Source organism: Agelaius phoeniceus, chromosome 6, assembly GCF_051311805.1.
Source record: "Agelaius phoeniceus isolate bAgePho1 chromosome 6, bAgePho1.hap1, whole genome shotgun sequence".
In the NCBI taxonomy this organism is placed as follows: Eukaryota; Metazoa; Chordata; class Aves; order Passeriformes; family Icteridae; genus Agelaius; species Agelaius phoeniceus.
The window spans coordinates 40,673,824-40,691,502 of NC_135270.1; the positions used below are offsets into that span (position 1 = coordinate 40,673,824).

Below are 17,679 nucleotides of genomic sequence, written 5' to 3' on the forward strand. Positions count from 1 at the left end.
GTATGTTTCAAGAAAATTGTGAGGCTTGATAAACTTTGCAAGTGCTTTGATACTGACTACTGAGAGATGCCATGGTAGTGCAAACTTATTCCACCTGGAGGTTTACACTGATTGTGTTGTCTTACCTGAGGAATGTGTTTCAGGAGTGTTAGGTGATTGCAGTCGTCTTCAGTTCAGTGTAACAGTTCCTGAAGCACAGCTTAGAGTGTCTGCCTGTGCCAGTTGTGCCTCCAGTGAAGGTGACTGACCTTGTTTTCACTAGCCACTGCTCTCCTGAGATGGCAGTTCAACTCTCTCTGAAATTGGGCTTGGGGTAACATTCACTGGTAAGTATTTGTCAAAGGCCAACAGTCTTCAACTAGCAGCTCATTTGACACTTATATTAGGAAGTAGACAGCAGATAGCAGAGTAACTGAAGCTCTTTCCATGAAGAAAGAGGTGTGAGCTGGTGCCAGGTGGTGATAGGATTTTGGGGGTCTGGTTTGAGATAGATCTGCAGGGACCAGCTTCTATCTCTCTGACAGAAGTTCAGATTATGTTGTCTGGGTAAAAATATTCCCTTGGTTTTGTTGGTCATATGCCTCTTTTTTCTTTGAGGGCTGTTCAGTAATTATGTCAATCTTAAATATTTTTGCTGATTTTAAATTACCTTTTCGCCTTCAACCCTCATTCCCTGACTTACTTTTCAATTTTCCTTCCACGTGCAATATTAGTTGAACCCAACTGCAAGGTGTGACTTTGCAGTTGGCTTTCACAAGTTCAGTCAAGCAAAACAGTTGTTCACAGGCAGGTTCCTCTAGGCATTTTTTATGTCTTGCCAACTAAGAAAAAGAATCATTGTGTCTTCTTATCCTCACATTGTATCTCAGCACATAAGAAATCATTTCTGATGCAACAGATTCTTGTGATAGAAGGTTAAAAACCAGAGAACTGTTCTGCTGTCTTTCTGCAATTCATATTCTTTGCCATAAAATGGTAATTTGCATTGACAGTGCTTCAGAAATAAACCTTTCTAGTTTTGTTTTCTGTGTAGTCCAAGGACACAGCAGTATTTGAGGGTACATGATTAGTACTTTAAAGGAATCCTTCCATGCTGAAAAACAAGTTCTTTAGCTACCATAAGTACAACTGCATGAGAGGAATAACTGATAAGCTAACAAAGTATAACAGTGCCTAAAATAGCCTTTTTGTAGGCAAGAATGTAGCATTCAAAATGTGGCACTGCAGGTCATTTCAGCACTAAAAACATTAATTGTATTTCTGGGTTTTATTAGTAGCAATACTTTTAGATTTCAGCAAGACTACATTTTCAGGTCAGAGGGGGATCACAGTCAAATTTGTCCCATAAGTTGTACATCTGGGAGAGCAGCTAAGAAGTGCTTCTTTAGCAAGTGACTTTGTATTAAAATATCTATAATTTGAAGGTACTCGCAGGCTTTGTTTTGAGATTTTTAGATAAACCCAGAAGTGGTAAGCAGTGAAGGTATGATGTTCATGATGAATGTGTGATAAATACAGTTTGTCACATATATCTTTTACATAGACTTTATCCCCAAGTATGTTGTGGATATATTTAAGTGTATATTATGTTTAAGAAGTGTGCAAGTATGTGTGTTACTTAGGATTCTCCTGGGTGAAACTTGCTTATATAAGTCACTGTTTTCCTTGCTGATTTTAAAGCAGTAAATCCTTCCATTATTTCCTGGCTATCCAGACCTTATGACACAGTATGTCCTGTGCTGTTGTATGTGTGAGAAGGCTTTTTATGGGGAGCAATCAGGCTGGACCCCAATCTCCAGTGCAGTGGTTTTTTTTCTAATTAAATTGTCAGTGGAAGGAATATCCGGAACAGCAGTTTTCATTTTCAATCGAGGAAAAAACATTATGAGTCTTTGTCATTTGATTAAAAGTTACTTAACCTTTAAATTGCTACAGATGTAAAGATAGCTCTGAGTTTCCAATGTAATCGCCTCCAAGTTAAAATCGGGAAAATCTTTGTGTAATGAAACCCATATGTCATAGTGAAAGGATGCAAAGCACTGGCAGAGTGGGCTGCTCTAGCAGGAGATTCTGCACCCAATCTTGTTAACCAGGACTGCTTTTGGTAATCCCTCATCTCCTCACTTGTAGGAAATCAATCTGTACCACTGAATCTTTTCAGCCAGCAACTATAAAATTTACTGCGGAGAGGGAGCTTGGGGACAATTGTAGTAAAAACGGAGCCTGAGGCAACAAGGCTAAATGTGGGATTGAGGGATTGAAGTTCTAAAGAGGAGATTATATTAAACCTTATTCTGCTCCCCTATCAAGTGGAAATATCTCTTCCTCCTTTCAGCCCCAGCCTTTCCTATCCAGTACCTGTTCTTGAGATCTGCTCGGCAGATCTTTGCCAGGCAGCAAACTTAATTCCTACAGTACAGGATTCTCTGTTAATTATAATAGCCTGATACATTTTTTCAATACATTTATCTGATGGAGTTTATTCAAGCACTACTTCCAGAGCAACCAGTGCTGTTATCCACCTAAACTGGTTTTTTTTCTGTGGAGTTCAGTGTCTTCCTTCTCCCTAGTAGGTGGGGTTAATTTGTATCCAAGCTATTGCAATGGTATCCATTGTTGATTTTTCTATTGTCGTAGATGCACAGCATAGGCAAGGTTGTAAATCGTGACTTGTCATGCAGATTCATGTTTCTGTTTTGTGCTGCGCAGCCTCTGTAGTGTGTCTGCTGCTACAATGAAACCTGTGCTCAAGCCCTCTCTTCCAATGAAGTCCATGATTTAAACTACCATTGTAAAGAAAAAAGTCCCCGAGGTTTTCACTATAGTTTTGTCCAACCTTTTAATTAAAAAATCCACCTCTATCTACTATTCAAATGGCTTCTGCTGGTCCCTTGGGTAGTTGCTTAAAGCTGGTTTTACCATCTCTCTTAGCCTGCAATCGTATTTGGAATGTGGGTGATGGTTTCTTCATTCACAAGCTCTTCCCTCACTCCAGCAAGCTCCATAAGACCCCAATGGAAATGATATTCCTATTATTAAGAATTCATTTCTCAGAAGCAATACTGAGCAGAGAAGTCAGTTTAATATTAGAGCCTTTTACTGTGCAAAATCCATCAAATCATATTCCAGCGCAGATTAAAAAGAAACAAAGGTGAAGGAATAGCCAAGATGTTTGAAGGCAATACCATGTAGTAGAAATTTGGCCTGTGTTTACCAGGAATACATGGAACTGTGGTTCTTGGGCAAATAAGAGAAGCAGCTGAAGCAGGGAAGATGAAATTGTTAATGCTTGTGGAAACTTGCCCTTAGTTTGGCTGTGGTTTTTCTGTCAAATGAGGATGTTACTTCCTGGCCATTTTCATACATATACAAAGATAAAAGGTCCTTTTTCTTTCTCAGTTTGGCATCATATCTTTAAAAATAAAGCCCTGCTGCAAGCCTGAGTCTGTGAGGAGACGAGGAATACAGAATAGCAGAAGGCTGTCTCCTGCTCCTAATGGGATTTTGTAGCAGCATGTGCGAGTTTGTTTCAGAAGTCAGAAATGAACAGATGTTGGTATAAATTACCTCTGTGTCTGATGTCTTGCAAATTAAAAGCGCGGTTGGCATCACTAAACAATTTCACCAGGTTGGGGGGGGAAGCGGGTGGTGATTATCGTAGCAGGTCGGTAAGAATCTTTAAGCTGCAGTAGAACAGGATAGCAAGGATAAAGGAATGAAGAATAAAATGAGAGGTCTGTGAATTAATCAGAAATGTTAACATCTCCGATGACAAGTGAGCAGGCAGGCACGTGCTCTGGAGCAACCTCCAACCCACAGTAATTTCACTCAGCGCACAGAAGGAGTCTGTGCTCTCTGCCTGATTTATAGGGTGCAGCCCTCTTTGGGGGAACAGAATTGTCATGCATTTGTATATCTCCTCTATGGGACTTGCACTCTGGAAAACTTTTCACTTTATCAACTGCAGTTCAGCTTACGTACTTTTCTCGTTAAGAGTGTTTTAAAACCCTGCACTATTGTTGGAGCAAGGCAGAGAGGTGTCAAAGAACTAAGAATCTATTCCAAACTGAAATTTTGAAAATCTTTCCATTTTATTTAATCATGTTCTTTGGGCATAACAACTTAGTTCCTGACAAAATACCAATCCTCTCTGTTCTTCTGCAGCACTTTCTACCCCTGTGTCACTTCAGCAGCACTTAAGACATACAGGTTATCTTGGGGTTGGGGAGCTAGAGGTACAAATGAGTACTTTTGTGGTAGCTCATGCTGGCATCGGAAGCAGGATCCCAGGTGATGTAACTCACAGCTGGAGGCCTGAGGCAAGAAAACAGTGCAATGATCTGCTTGAACCTGCAGCCAGTCTGAAGCATGTTCCACTCAGGACAGTGGACTTTGCAGCCTGCAAGTATCAGTATGTAACAGACAGCTTATATACTCTTAAATACAATTAATTGTTTTACAGGAATTTTGCTGATGACAAGACCTCGTGATAAAATTTTGTGTAAACAAGTCAGAATGTAGTAATTTAAAGAAGAGGCCTTAAGACACAAATTCTAACTTTTATGTAAACAATAACAAAATGTCTTTATCTGAGTGCACACTGAGTATTGTAAGCTGAACATTTTAATTACATTTTAGTTCTGTTCTGACAGACAATCAATAATGTCAAAAGAAAACCCAACATCAACAAACCCACCTCCAGTTTTTATACTAATCTTAATTTCTGGTGTTTGTCTCAGTAGAGAAATCAGGAGTTGAATGGATAAAACAGAAAATTAATTCCTTTCTCCTTCTAGACTGTCTTTGAGACTAGGTGTGGGAAGCATACATGCTTTCAGCATTCCTGTGAATAAAACCCTCCATGTTTTGATACCTGCCAGTCCAGCACAAAGCTTACACCTCTATTGAAAAGAAATGGAGGGGCACCAGTGGGAAGATTGTCTTTCTCCAGGCCTCGGTTGCTAATGGTGCTGTCTTTGATGCATTCTATTGTTATTGCAAGACAAGAACAGTATGAGACTGCTCTGCCAGCTTCTGAGCTTGTGGGTTCTCAAGTCAGAAATGTCTCATGCAGAAAAGTGGCTGTGTAAACCCTGCTGTAATACAGCTACCAGAGATTGATGGTACTGAGAGTGAGAGAGAGACATATAAGCCTTGCCTTGCTGTATTAAACATCGAAGGACTGACAACACAGAGAGAAAGAGAAGACCAAAGCTCTATAAACTTTACTTTATTACCCTATCCATAGATGAAGTACATTGAAGGAATATAAACCTCATTATATTACAGCATCCAGGGACTGACACTGCTGAGAGAGAGAAAATGCTGCCTAATTTCTGTTGAAGATCACATCATCCAGGGACCAATAATCCTGAAACAGAGAGAGTTCCATAATCTCTGACAGATTATAACATACAGGAACAATTGTGCTGAGATAGAGTGATGGAGATTTGGATTTCACCATTCAGAGATGGATAGTACAGGGAAAAGGAGGTGCTGCAAGAGCATTATGCAGTAGGAATAGAAAGCATAGATTGTATGTAATGAGACAGCCTGTGGGAATTATTGCTGAGTATAGAAGATTCCAGACCCTGCCTGCATTTGTAGCATGTCAGGAATTCAAGCTGAAATGCAGTTTTATTTATTTCCCACTTTAATAGATAAATGAAATAATTCTTAGTTTTGGTACAAGCACAAATCTAAATTAATTTCTTGTCCTATGGTTAGATTATGTTATACAATTATACAGATTATACAATTGTTTGAGTTTCTTGGCTTTTTAAAAAAATACTGATTTCTTTTTCCTCCCTTGTGATTTCAGCCAGAGAAATGACTCGAGGGAAATTCCTGAACATCCTGGAGAAACCCAAAAAGTAGCTGCATCTAACATTTGGATGAAAATACCCCAGCTAAGCCATTTAATGTACTGCAGATCCAGATGAAGCCCAGAAAGTCTAAGAAGAACAAAGCTCTTGCTCTACACCTTCAGAAGCAAGCATCTCTTTTTGCTTCCACAGCTCATCTCTTTATGGGGGAAATGTACAATATGCACAGGTCACAAAGACTGCAGTTGGTTGCATTGGAATTCAGACTTCATCTGCCCACAGGATGTCCAGCAGAAGGACTTGGCTCTGACATGCTGTGACACAGTTACCTGTTTCAATCAGCAGTTCAAAGTGAACAGCCAATGTCCTTACTCAGCTGCTCTCAGGGGCAGCCTGTTTGAGGTGCACAGCAGATCTGATCCTGGCCAGTGTCCACCATGAGGCCTTGACCCTTTGGTGTGTCTTTTGTCTGAGATGGATTTCCTGTGTGCGACGCCTGTGCTGAAGGATTTGAGCATAGTTTGGGGTGTGGATTGACCAGGAGCACTGGCTCAGCAGGAGCACATGCTTTTAGTGTAGAAGCCAAGTGCAGTCTCTGCATTAGATTCCAGTTGCCCACTGCCTTCAAAGAAGCACATCTGGTACCCCAAGGAAGAGCTCCAGACCTTCGGTGTGCCTGGAGCTTCATTTCATCTCTGAGTGGTTCTCTAAGTGAAATTGAAACTAACCGACCACAGGGAGTGAGAGGTGTTACTGTGTCTCCAGGAAGGTATCCTCACTGAAGCTTTGGCCAGTACACAGAGAGACAGCTTTGTCAGTGCTCTGCAATTCTTTGCTTCTTGCAGGGCTAGAAACCTGAAAGAGTTCTAAAGTTGAAAGATGGTAATGTTTTAAGTTATCACTCCAAGAAGTGGCATCAGGACTGTTAGCCACATTGTGAAGATGGTCAGTCTATACAAGATCTCAACGTTTCTGAAAATAATGTTTTGTGGTATTTTTAATTGCTTAACAACCAGCAACTCAAAATTTTGTTCTCCTACAAACCCAGAATTTTTAAGATAGAAACTTCTGTGAGCTGCTCCCTTTCAGAACACTGTGATTACAGTTTAATGCCTTTTTCTTCTGTTCATGCACTTCTACATATTCAGCCCTTGGAAGAGGTATAGAGCATGTTCAGACTTTTTGTTTTATTTAAGAGAAATTTTTTTTTCATTCTATCGTCTTTCCTTTTCCTAGAAAAAAACATTTTAAGCATTAGTAAATATGTTCTTTTTTAAGATAAACATAATGTTGAAACATAACATTACATAATGTTATTTTTACCATGCAGACTTTTCAAAACGTGTCATTTCTTAGGCTGTAGTCACATATGAGAGGAGAAATTATTTGGAAATATTACATGTAACAGGCTGTCCTTACAGCACTGTATTTTTCTGGCTTTGCAGAGAGAGGAGACTCTTTTTGGGTGTGCAATAAAGAGGGGGAGATTTTTTTGATAAAATAGACTTCTGAGTTTTACTGAATTGCTGGTGACCCTTTGGTTTGCAGTCTGTGGTTTTTGGTTATTGTCAGTCAGAACTAGGCTTGTTTTGAACAGCTCTGGTTAACTAAGTTTAAGTAGTTAAATTCTACATCCTGGAAAGACCCTGCACAAATTTAGAAATATCAGGAGCCTGATTTAAGACTTAACAGAGTTATTTCTGTCCTTCACAGTTTATGCAGGGCTGAGCTTAACAGGAACTCCATCCCGTGAGAACATGAGAATTAAGACAGATGAATGAAAAGAGAAGCTGAAAGTGGTAGTTCAGGAACAGAAAAAAACCCTATGGTGCAAACTGATGTTGATGCAGCTTTAAGCATTGAATTATAGATTTGGAATGCAAATTTAGGTTTGTATACTATATATGTAATATATGTACACATATATGACATAATGGGATACTTCATCTGTATCACCAGTATTTTATAGAGGTTTCTTGGTCCTACACATTAAGGAATTGAGATCTGAAAGGAGGATAAAGGAAAATATATGAAAGCCTGTCCTGGAAGTATATGTGTATTTTCTGATATGTGCAGTAAGAAATTTCAAACTCTAGGTGGTTTTTAGTAACATACATATGTTTAAAAAAAACCCAAACAACAAGATGAAAAATCTTTTGTTATACACAGTAATCAACTTCTATAGAGCAGCCATTAACATATGCTTTAGAATTGTGATATTTTTTGATTTTGTACTTATCATCTGTAGAGGTGAGTCAATGATGTTATTTTTTATTGACAATATTGATATGTATTTTTTGTGTTAGCCAGAGAAGTTTTTTCTGTCTGTTATTGCTTTTTGGTTTAATAATATGCAAATGCAAATCTCAGAGGTTTGTTTGGGTTTCCAGAATAGCCCTCTGAGATGCAAAAGCTTTTCCTTGGCCACTTAGGCAATACTATTCCTCAGGCTCTTCTTATCTGCATGACACCACCTCAGGGTTTGGCCTGTGGATGTTCCATTCCCATCAGTAAATAAATATTTGTCAATATACAAATGCTACTAAGAGTTTTTGTACCGTTTTGAACCCAATTTTTTCCTTCAGTGCTATCCTTCCTGACATCCATGCAGTTATCTATCTGTACAAGAAAAGCTGAGTGACTTTTTGTTACTGATGGGAATGAAGAGTGTAAGAAAATCAAGATTTGGTAATATTAATCAAGCTGATGCATTGTTTTATAAAGTGTTTTCATATATTGGTATATTAGATGTTACTCTGAGTTTCTTGGAAGGCAACTCAATATTTATTTGATTCCTTTTAAATGCCAGTGTTACACACATTCAGATATAAAGGCTGTTCACTTTGGTCTTGGATTATCAAATGCTTTGCTATCTAATCCAACTGAGAAGAAATTCTTGTTTGTTATATTAATCATTATGAAAATAAAAGTCTGTGTGCACTGGCAATTGAATAACGTGATATTCCATTTAACTCTGTGTTTTGCCATTACAAAATCAACAATTTTGTAACAGTCCCGTAACTCACAGTTCTCAACTTTGATTAATATTTCCCTCAAAAAGATACCTAGGAATGACAGATTTGTGAAAATTGCTTGAAGATAACATTTGAATCTTATTCTGGTTTTACTGATTTTTATGTTATGTAAAAATGCAAGGTGCTGTTACAAGTCAAATCACAAGCCAGTCTTATCTGTAATCTTCTCTTTGCTTATAAACAGTTGTAGAAGGATAGGGAAGGATATAAACAAAAGGCTTACACAGTGATTTTGTATTAGGGTAACTTACACAGTATCCAGCAATCTGTTTTAGTTGAATCTGGTCCACAGTAGACCCTACCCTCCATAAATTTGTCTTAGTCCTAATTTTTCTGTACTTCTGACCTGAAAAATTGCCCCAGGATAGTGAGTTCCATAATTCAGTTATACAAAGACAGGTTAAAAATTAATAAAAAAAAACCAAACAACCAACCAAAAAAAGCTTGGGGGGGGGAAGTTGTTTTAAATCTGCTGATAATTCTGTTTTGAAACTTTCACTTATTTTATTGTTGGCAACAGTTGTTTGGATTTTTTCTTCCTCGCTGTCTGTGCACTACTCATGATTTTTCAGGTTCTTCTATAGTTTTTTTTTCTGTGATTATGTTCACTTTCCTTGTGTTCACAATGTTCAATGGTTTGTCTTCTACTACAGCCTGAGCTGGCATAATCAAAATTGCAGAGTAGTCGTAATGCAAGCATACTGTGAAGTGTGTAAGGCCTAATTGCAGCTCATACTTTGTCACTCTGCTGTTTTCTTTCACAGCATCTGGGCCTAAATCTTGTTGTGAGTATCTCTAAGAACAGGATCATCAGCCAGATTTGCAGCTGATCTCATCCATGTCACCTGCAGTAACTAGTGCTGAGCAAACAATGATTTTTCCAAATCACAGTGACAGTGATGCCAGCCATTCCATGCTGATGAATTGACACCTGGCAATTCCATCATCAGCCTATGCAGTATGAGAAAAAGGTACATTTCATCTTTGTCACGTGGTCTGAAATCATGCCCTCCCAAAAGTTCAGTAACTTCTCATAAACATTTCTATAGTACTTCTAAACTAATATAAATGTTTAGATATATACAATCCAAAGAAAAAGACAGCTTGCAAATTGCTGATGCAGGAAGTCCACAGCACTGCATACGCTCCCCTAGAACCAGCATCATTCAAAAACAGCAGATACAATCTCTGGTGTAGCACTTCAAGCATCTTCACGTTTGAGTTTCTCCTAAGTAAGAGCCTCAGGCAAGAAGGGTACTTGTAGTGGGAAAATGAGTCATTTCTTTGAGTGAGCTATCTGAACATGGCATACAAACTTCACAGAGCATGAAAATAATCCTCACTTCTTAGTGTTGTATCCCCATCTTCATATACCAGTCTGTACTGACACTTTTGAAGAAGTCATTAAATAATCTTTAGTAGAAGGTGATAATTCATTGAAAGACAATTTTCTAGCAGGTTATCTCTGTATCTTCAGCCCAGGAAAATTATAGTTGGACAGAAACTTCTCATGGAACAACAACTCTGAGCTGGATAAAAATGATTCAAAGAACAAATGCAAATGTTGTAAACACATTTCTGTTATAGCAAAACCTTCCCACTACAGAAATACCAAAACCTACACCCACTCCTACATGTACATCACAGCACATACATCAGCCAGGGTGCCAGATACATCCAAAAGGTACTGCATGTATGATGCCAAATATACATTGCCCTGATAAGAGATGCACCTTGGTATTTTTAGAAGGCAAGAAAAGAGAAAAAAAAAGTCTAAAAAGAGAGACAAAGAAAATCAAGGATAAGGAAATGAAAAAGACTGGATCCTTTTGGTTTTACATAATGCTGTGCTTCTTGGAATCAAACCTATTCTAGAAACACGTTATTTCTGCAAGCCAGTCTTTACACCAGTGCTTTGAGTTTCTCTCAGGAGGATGTGAAATGCAATATTCTGAACTCAAATCATTGTGGCCAATCATAAAGTCCACATAAAGATAGTTTAAAGGTTAAGTGGCCAGAGATCCAGACTGACCCAGTTATAGAATGTAATCCACATTCTGCATAGAATATGTGCAACAATGCCAGTTTTATTTAGATTTTGCTAGATTTTCAGCATGGCAGGATCCCTTTGCATCTTGACTTCATCATCCACCGAAAGTGCTGGTTTTTAGACTTGACCTTTTCCAATGTGTCTCTTTGAGGAGGATGACTGACTCCAGGCAGCTGATGAGTGTACAGAATAGGCGTTTTCTTGTTGGGTTTGTGTGGTTGACCTCTGCCCTGCCTGCTGATTCCTATAATACAGATCAGTGACCAGTGAAGCCAGAATGCTCCCTGCCTGTCTCTGTTATAGACACCTCAGTAAGGAAGAGAAAAGAGGAAGAGGGCTGAGCTTGAAAGCCTTTACTTAATTGCTAGTAGAAAAAATGGGTAATAAGAATGACCTTGCACCTTATTTATTGACCAGATCTCTGTGAGGACAAAGTACTTGACTTGGTTCTGTATCACTTGAAAGGCTGGCTCTGTGGCCCATAGCTGATGAGTAGGCGTAATAATATAGGGTAATTAAATTTTGCACTTGCAGACACTTACATGTGAGGGAGGATTTCCCTCTCAAAAATAACAGGCTCTGTTTTCTTCATAATCACAGGATTTTAAGCTAAATTTGAAGCAGCAGAAATTTGCCATCTTCCACTTACCACGATAGCCCAAAATGCAGGAGGCTATGTATGGAAAGGCAGGAAGAGAGCTCAGCAGCTACATGAGAATGAGGAATGAGACCAGCAGAGCAACCCAAATGGGCACAGGTGCTCAGGCTGCTTGGTTTTTGGCCTTCAGTTTGTTTTCCTCTCTCTTTAGTACAGTAACTTTTTAGTTGTAGTTAGTTTATTTATATATATATATATATATATATGTATATTGATTATTCCAAATTACCTTTCAGAGAAAGCAATGGCACCTGTCTTTCTCTTGTACTCTGCATGGATCAGCTTGTCATCCTGTCTTAGGTTTTCCCCCTGCTTTGCACACTGAAGCCAAATAGCACTTGTGAAAACAGGACAAATTGCTTCTGTTGAGGCTCGTTGTGGAAGGAATCAGGGTGAGCCCTGATTGGCAGAAGGGATCAGTTTGTAATCAGCTGCACAGGAGGCAAGTGGATCTGCAGGCTGTGAGTATCCTTACAGGATCAGCTGTGATATTTTGCTCAATATGAGCTTGTAATCAAAAATTAGGGAAAATGTTTTTGCTGAAAAATATTTGGATGATAACAGTTTCTGAAGAAAGTGTCAGGTTGAAAATTAGAGGGACTATATGTCTTTCTTTGCCTTGTTTTAATAAGAGCATTTGTGCTGGGATCTCCTACCCACCTCCCAATTCATGCTTTTAATAATTTTGTGAGAATCTTTAGAAACCTGTCCTGTGAGACCCAGCACATGTTCCTTTACACGAGAACTGAGAGGATCTTGTTTACTCACATGCTCCTTCCCAGCCTGAGCTCTGGGGCAGACCCATGGCAAGGCTTCCCTCGCTGGAGAAGAGCCCGTGCCAGCTGCAGCATTTCTCTAAGGGCAGCTCGCAGCAAGCCTCAGTGGAGGCTTGAGGCAAATCTTTGCAGTCAGACGTTTGGTTTGATGGTACATTTCTGCATGGAAGTGCAAGTACCTGTGTACCCCTGGATAAGACAGTCTAGAGCTGAATTCAGGTTTCCACCATGCAGGTGGATGGTGGAGATGGAGACAGGATGGAGAAGGCCTATGTCCCCAGCACCGTGGCTGATGCCCAGCTGCTGGCCCCGTGCCATGTAGCTGGGCCCCAGCGCCTGGACGCTTTTCTGGCTGTTTCTCGCCGTCCCCCTTCTCCTGCCGGTGCCCGGGAGGCGGCTCCCTGTCCGTCTGCGGCGCAGGGAGCGCTGGCTGCCGCTCGTTAGAAGAATTCCCCCAAGTCAGACCTATGGTACGAGCCGTGTGAAGCGGAAGACAATTAGGGGCTTATTAGTGTCCTGGGGAGACGTGTAACTTGTGTTGCTGGGACTTACCAAAACAGCGAGAGTCTTACCGGCAAGCTCCAGCCGAGAAAAGACTGAGGGATTGTCTCACCTAATTACAGGGAATGGGCCTCTTTGTGTTTGTGATTCGGTACGGTTGTCCGATCGCTTTTCTCTGGCTGCTGGCTCAGGCCGAGCTGGAAGTGTGCTAATTAGAAGAGAAATGGACGTAGTGATCCTGTCAGCTCTCGTTACCGGCGTGCACAAAGCCGAATATTATTCTGAGGCAGTGTTTTGTGAGTGTCCCTCTTCCAGCTCTCATTAAGGGCAAGGTTGGTGGACGGAGAGGGGACTTGACCACATGGGTTGGCTAATGGAGCACAGTTACCGTTACTGTGCTAATTAACGGGCTCAGGAGGCAAATGTTTCTCCAACCAGCAGTCCCAGCAGCTGCACCTGGTGCTTCCAAAACCCAACCATCTCACTGGGCAAGCCAGGCAAACACTTGTGTGTATGAGCAGAAAGGGGGTTATGTATGATGCATCCATCAGCCATCCAAAAGTGCAGAACCAGTAAAATGGCCATCAGAGAGATGGGAAGGACGTAGTGCTGCAGTAGCAGCAGGTCAAGCTCCAGCAGTCCCCTCTCCCCAGTTACCCTTCACATAGAGCACAATGTGTCTGTCAGCTTCTGGAAAGTGGTAGCAAGGAGAGAGCTGAGGAATTGCCAGGACCTCCAGGTGCTATCAAGAAAGAAATCTGAGAGTTGTTACAATCATCACAGCTCTCAATATGGCCAGGAAGGGGAAAGTTGGAAAGATGAGAGGTGACATGGAGGTGAATCAGACGATCCCTCTCTGTGTTGAAGATGGGATGCTTCTGTTCTGAGGTGAAAAGCAAGCTGTACATACATATCAGGATGATTGTTCTGCTCCAAAAGCCATTTAGGCAACATGGAAATTATGCACAAAAGTTAATGTAGGTGAAGATGATGACCAAAGGAGCCATAGAAAATGCTAAAACCAAAATGTGTGGTTTTGTGTCATTAGCCTGCAACTAATACAGTGAGAGTAAAGAGAGTGACAGCAGATAGTGACTTACTACAGAGGGAGTAGAGAGAGACAGAGGACAAAGCAGGAGCCAGAGCAGGTCTGTAGTGTCACAGCAGCTGAGATGGCCTCAGAAGGGAAGGGGAGAAGAGAGCGTGCTGAGGAGGCTCAATGGAAGTAAGTAGTTTTATTAACTCATCACACAGACTTTCATTTTAATACATAGGTGTTTTGTAAACAGAGTAACTTGCACAAGTTAATTGCTGGTTGATGTTTCCAAAGTTATGGGCATGTATTAGTGATTAAGTCTGATTTGGATGTTATGATCATTCTAAAGTCCTTTGTATCTTTGGGCTAAATGTAGTAAAACATACAACCATGTCTTAAACGTTTTGATTTGCTTTCTCTCTTTTAACAAGGTATTCATTGCATGCACTCAGGCATGTTTGGGTACTGTTTTCAGACATCCTTTGTCAAGGGTTAAAGTTGCAAGAGGTTCCCTCTTTAGTTTCATAGTTTATTTTTCCCTGGTGGTGAAGCTGTTCCAGCAGGAGGGTTTATGTCCTTCCAAGCCTCCAGCAACAGTCTCCTGTCATCTTGGATGGAGCTTGAACTCTGCATTGTGCTTGTGCCTCATTTTTTTTAATTCTGTCTCCAATAGCTGTGAACCAAACAAGGATCCTTTTGCCATAGCAGCATGTTCCCTATGTCCAAGCCCCATAGTCCTGCAGAGCTGTAAAAGCCTTTCCCTTTTAACTGGGGTTCATTTCCTACTGGCTGCTGTGATGGCTTGAATCTTAGGAGTCTTGATCTTAGAAGCCTGATCTCCAAAGAGGGCTTGAGAAGTATCTTCTCTGCAAAGAGGTTTATTCTAGAAGGAGGAGATGTATAATCCTCTTACTAAAACACAGAGAGGAAAGGAGAAAAGCTTTATTGCTCCTGCCTTACCCCAGTGAGCTGGCAGCTTTTATGCTGCCTCATAATAGAAAGAGGCAAAGGTCTGAGCACAAGCACTCTACCTGAGCTGAGGCTCTCTCCTGGATGCTCAGTGAAACCCATGTCTGCACTGCTTTTCAGTGTCACAGCAGAACAGTTTCTGAAAAGGAAAAACAGCTGCCTGTTACACCATGTGGCCACTTCAGTCTTGGTCTAAGGGGGAGTCACAAGTCACTGGCAGAAAATTAAAGACCATCATACCCATCTTGATTTTTGTGCTCTGGAAGCTCAGGAGTTGAGTGGCCTCTGTGTGTAAAGGTTGTGACACTTCCCAGGCCTTCCTCAAGAGGAGAAAAGACACACTGCTGGTTTTGCCAATTTATCACTGTTTCTTTGCCCAAGGAAGTATTGGTATCCCTGCTTGTAACATCTCTGTCTGACTGGCCCGCCATCTTGCTGTATGGATAATATCATGTCAAATTTCTGACTTCCAAATGCAAATAAGAATCCACTGACCATAAAAAAGTTGTTGGTTTTATGTCCCTGTGAGGATGGCATTCTGATAAAGAGCATCCATCATACAGATTAGCAGTACTCAAGAACATTGTGAAGAGAGGTGAAAATATGCAGATGGAGGGAAAGGGTGCAATGGCTTCTTGTGGCCTTCACCGAGACCTCCTGGCATTCATGTAACCCTCACTGGTTGGGTGGTGCCTGGCCCGTGGGCTGGAGTGGTGCTTGGAGGACATCTCTTCAGCAGTTTGAGTTCTCAAGTGCACCACCAAAGTCCTTCAATTCATGGTGACCTCAGCAAGTATCAAAACTCCATTGTGCTGTGCATCATGGAAACACATAATTAGGCAAATATTTCTGTCCTCGAGAGGTTATAAGAAGATGAAACAGTAAAAGGATGGGAGAAGAAAAGGAGATGTCAGGATGTAAAGAGTCTTGTTAGAAGTTACCCAGCACAGTTCAAACCCTGTAACTTCTTAGCCACTTCTTAGTCGAGTGGCCCTTCCACTGCTTCCCATCTGCTTTGTTGTTTCATTATAATAGATGTGGGTTTTAAAGTAAATAAATAAATAAAAATGCAAATGCCTAAGCAACCTACAGGAATAAGAAATTTAAATAACAATAAATTACAGTGCAATACCAGACATTTTAATCTTTTTTTCAAGACCTGTAAGAACTATTCTATGAATTTAATTTTGAGTGACTTTGTGCAGTGTTAAAGATTTGAGAATTTAAAAATAGAAATGAAGGTTTCTCACAGCACAGTTAAATGCCACAGTGTGCATGTTGTACACACATATTTAGGAGAAAGCTATGAGCATTATTATAGAGACCCTACAAATAATCATAACATCTCCACTGATGTAGAACACTTACTCTGACTTTGCTGAGCCTTTTACACTCGGGCACAGAGGGTGTAAGTGCTACTTTGCAGATTTCATGTAATTCCACACTTGATTAGTCCAAATGTTTGCTGACAAACCAAGGCAGGAAAAATGTAATTTTCCTAATTTTACCATGTTGAAAATCTTGCTATTGCTCTGATGATCTGTGGATCTGATCCTGCCTTCACACAGAACATTATTAAAATCATCACTGCAGCTCTCTAGGGAGCATAAAACTATTTTCTCTAACAAAAGAGAGATAATTTTTCTCATTCACTTCAATAATTTGGAGAGGGAGGAATTTGCTACAGTAGATATTAGTGTACCCCATTTGTGTATGCATCTGGGTAAGGCTTACAGGAATTTTACTAGCACATATCAAAATATTTATTAGCAAGTTATTTTGGTGGGAGAGAACTGTGGAAATAAAGTGATATGGAAGACTGAAAGAAAAATACAGGCAAGTGAGAAGAATTAGGGACTTAGTAATAGGAACTTAGAGGACAGGAGACCAAGACAGGTAAAAAAGTACATTTTGAAAGACAGCAAGGCATGGGCAGGAGGTTGGAGCAAATGCAAAGGAATGAAGGAGGCAGAATGTTATAAATGCAGTATAAGAAGAAGAATAGTGAAAAAATCAAAACACAAGGGAAGAAAATAGGAAGAGATGGTTGTTTTCAGCAAGAAGGAGGTCAGAGAAAAGCAGAAGTTTCATGAACAGTTGCACCAGCCAAGGAAGTGTGGTTTTCCTTGTGGATGTGTCTCTCAAGACTGCATCATGTGTGGATTCTCTGGTGCCTTACAGGACGTATGCTCCAACTTCAGCAAAGGCAGTCACTGGATTTCTTTCTTAGCCAATTAATGTAAAAAAATGTACAGAAATGTACAGAAATGCATTCTCTACCTGGAAAGTTGTCTGAAATTAGCTTACAGGTTCAAAAGTCATTGGGACACCCATGTACACCTGTGGATGGATGCTAAGATTAGATGATTAATAGCTGAAATTGCAAATGGACAGAGTGAGTGATAGAGAACAGGAAAACATTAGGAAAATGGGGATTTATGTCTGCTGTTAATGCATTTAATTTGCTTTACTGCCATTTCCTTTCCTGGTTTTACAATTTCTAAAAAATGAACAAGGATCTGTTTAAAGCCCTCCTCCCAAATCAGGCTGACTTCTCTGTATCCATACTGATTGTATGGATAATGGGGAGAAAAATCTCAGAAAATTACAGCAGTTTTGTCTCCAGCATCAGACAAAAGGTTCCAGGAGCTGCCCTACCAGCTACACCATCAAAACCTGCCTGGGACCTCACTGAAAGCATATGTGGGACAAGATACTGCAAAAGCCTTCTGGTCTTTCCATACTGGGGTGAATTGCAGCTCTATAACTCAAACACTTTAGCTGTTTTTCTGCTGTGCCACACAGCTAATTCCTATCTCATAGGTTCCT

At 40.3% G+C, this 17,679-nt stretch overlaps 1 protein-coding gene across 1 annotated transcript in view; it reads left to right on the forward strand.

Moving 5' to 3' along the window:
* The window catches only part of LIN52 (lin-52 DREAM MuvB core complex component), a 45,871-nt gene extending 31,590 nt beyond the window's left edge, over window positions 1–14,281 (forward strand). Inside the window, exon 6 of the mRNA XM_054635128.2 lies at window positions 5,822–14,281. Within this exon, the coding sequence (XP_054491103.1) occupies window positions 5,822–5,877 (56 nt within the window). The 3' untranslated portion in view covers window positions 5,878–14,281. The remainder of the gene's footprint in view (window positions 1–5,821) is intronic.
* The last annotated feature ends 3,398 nt before the right edge of the window (window positions 14,282–17,679 follow it).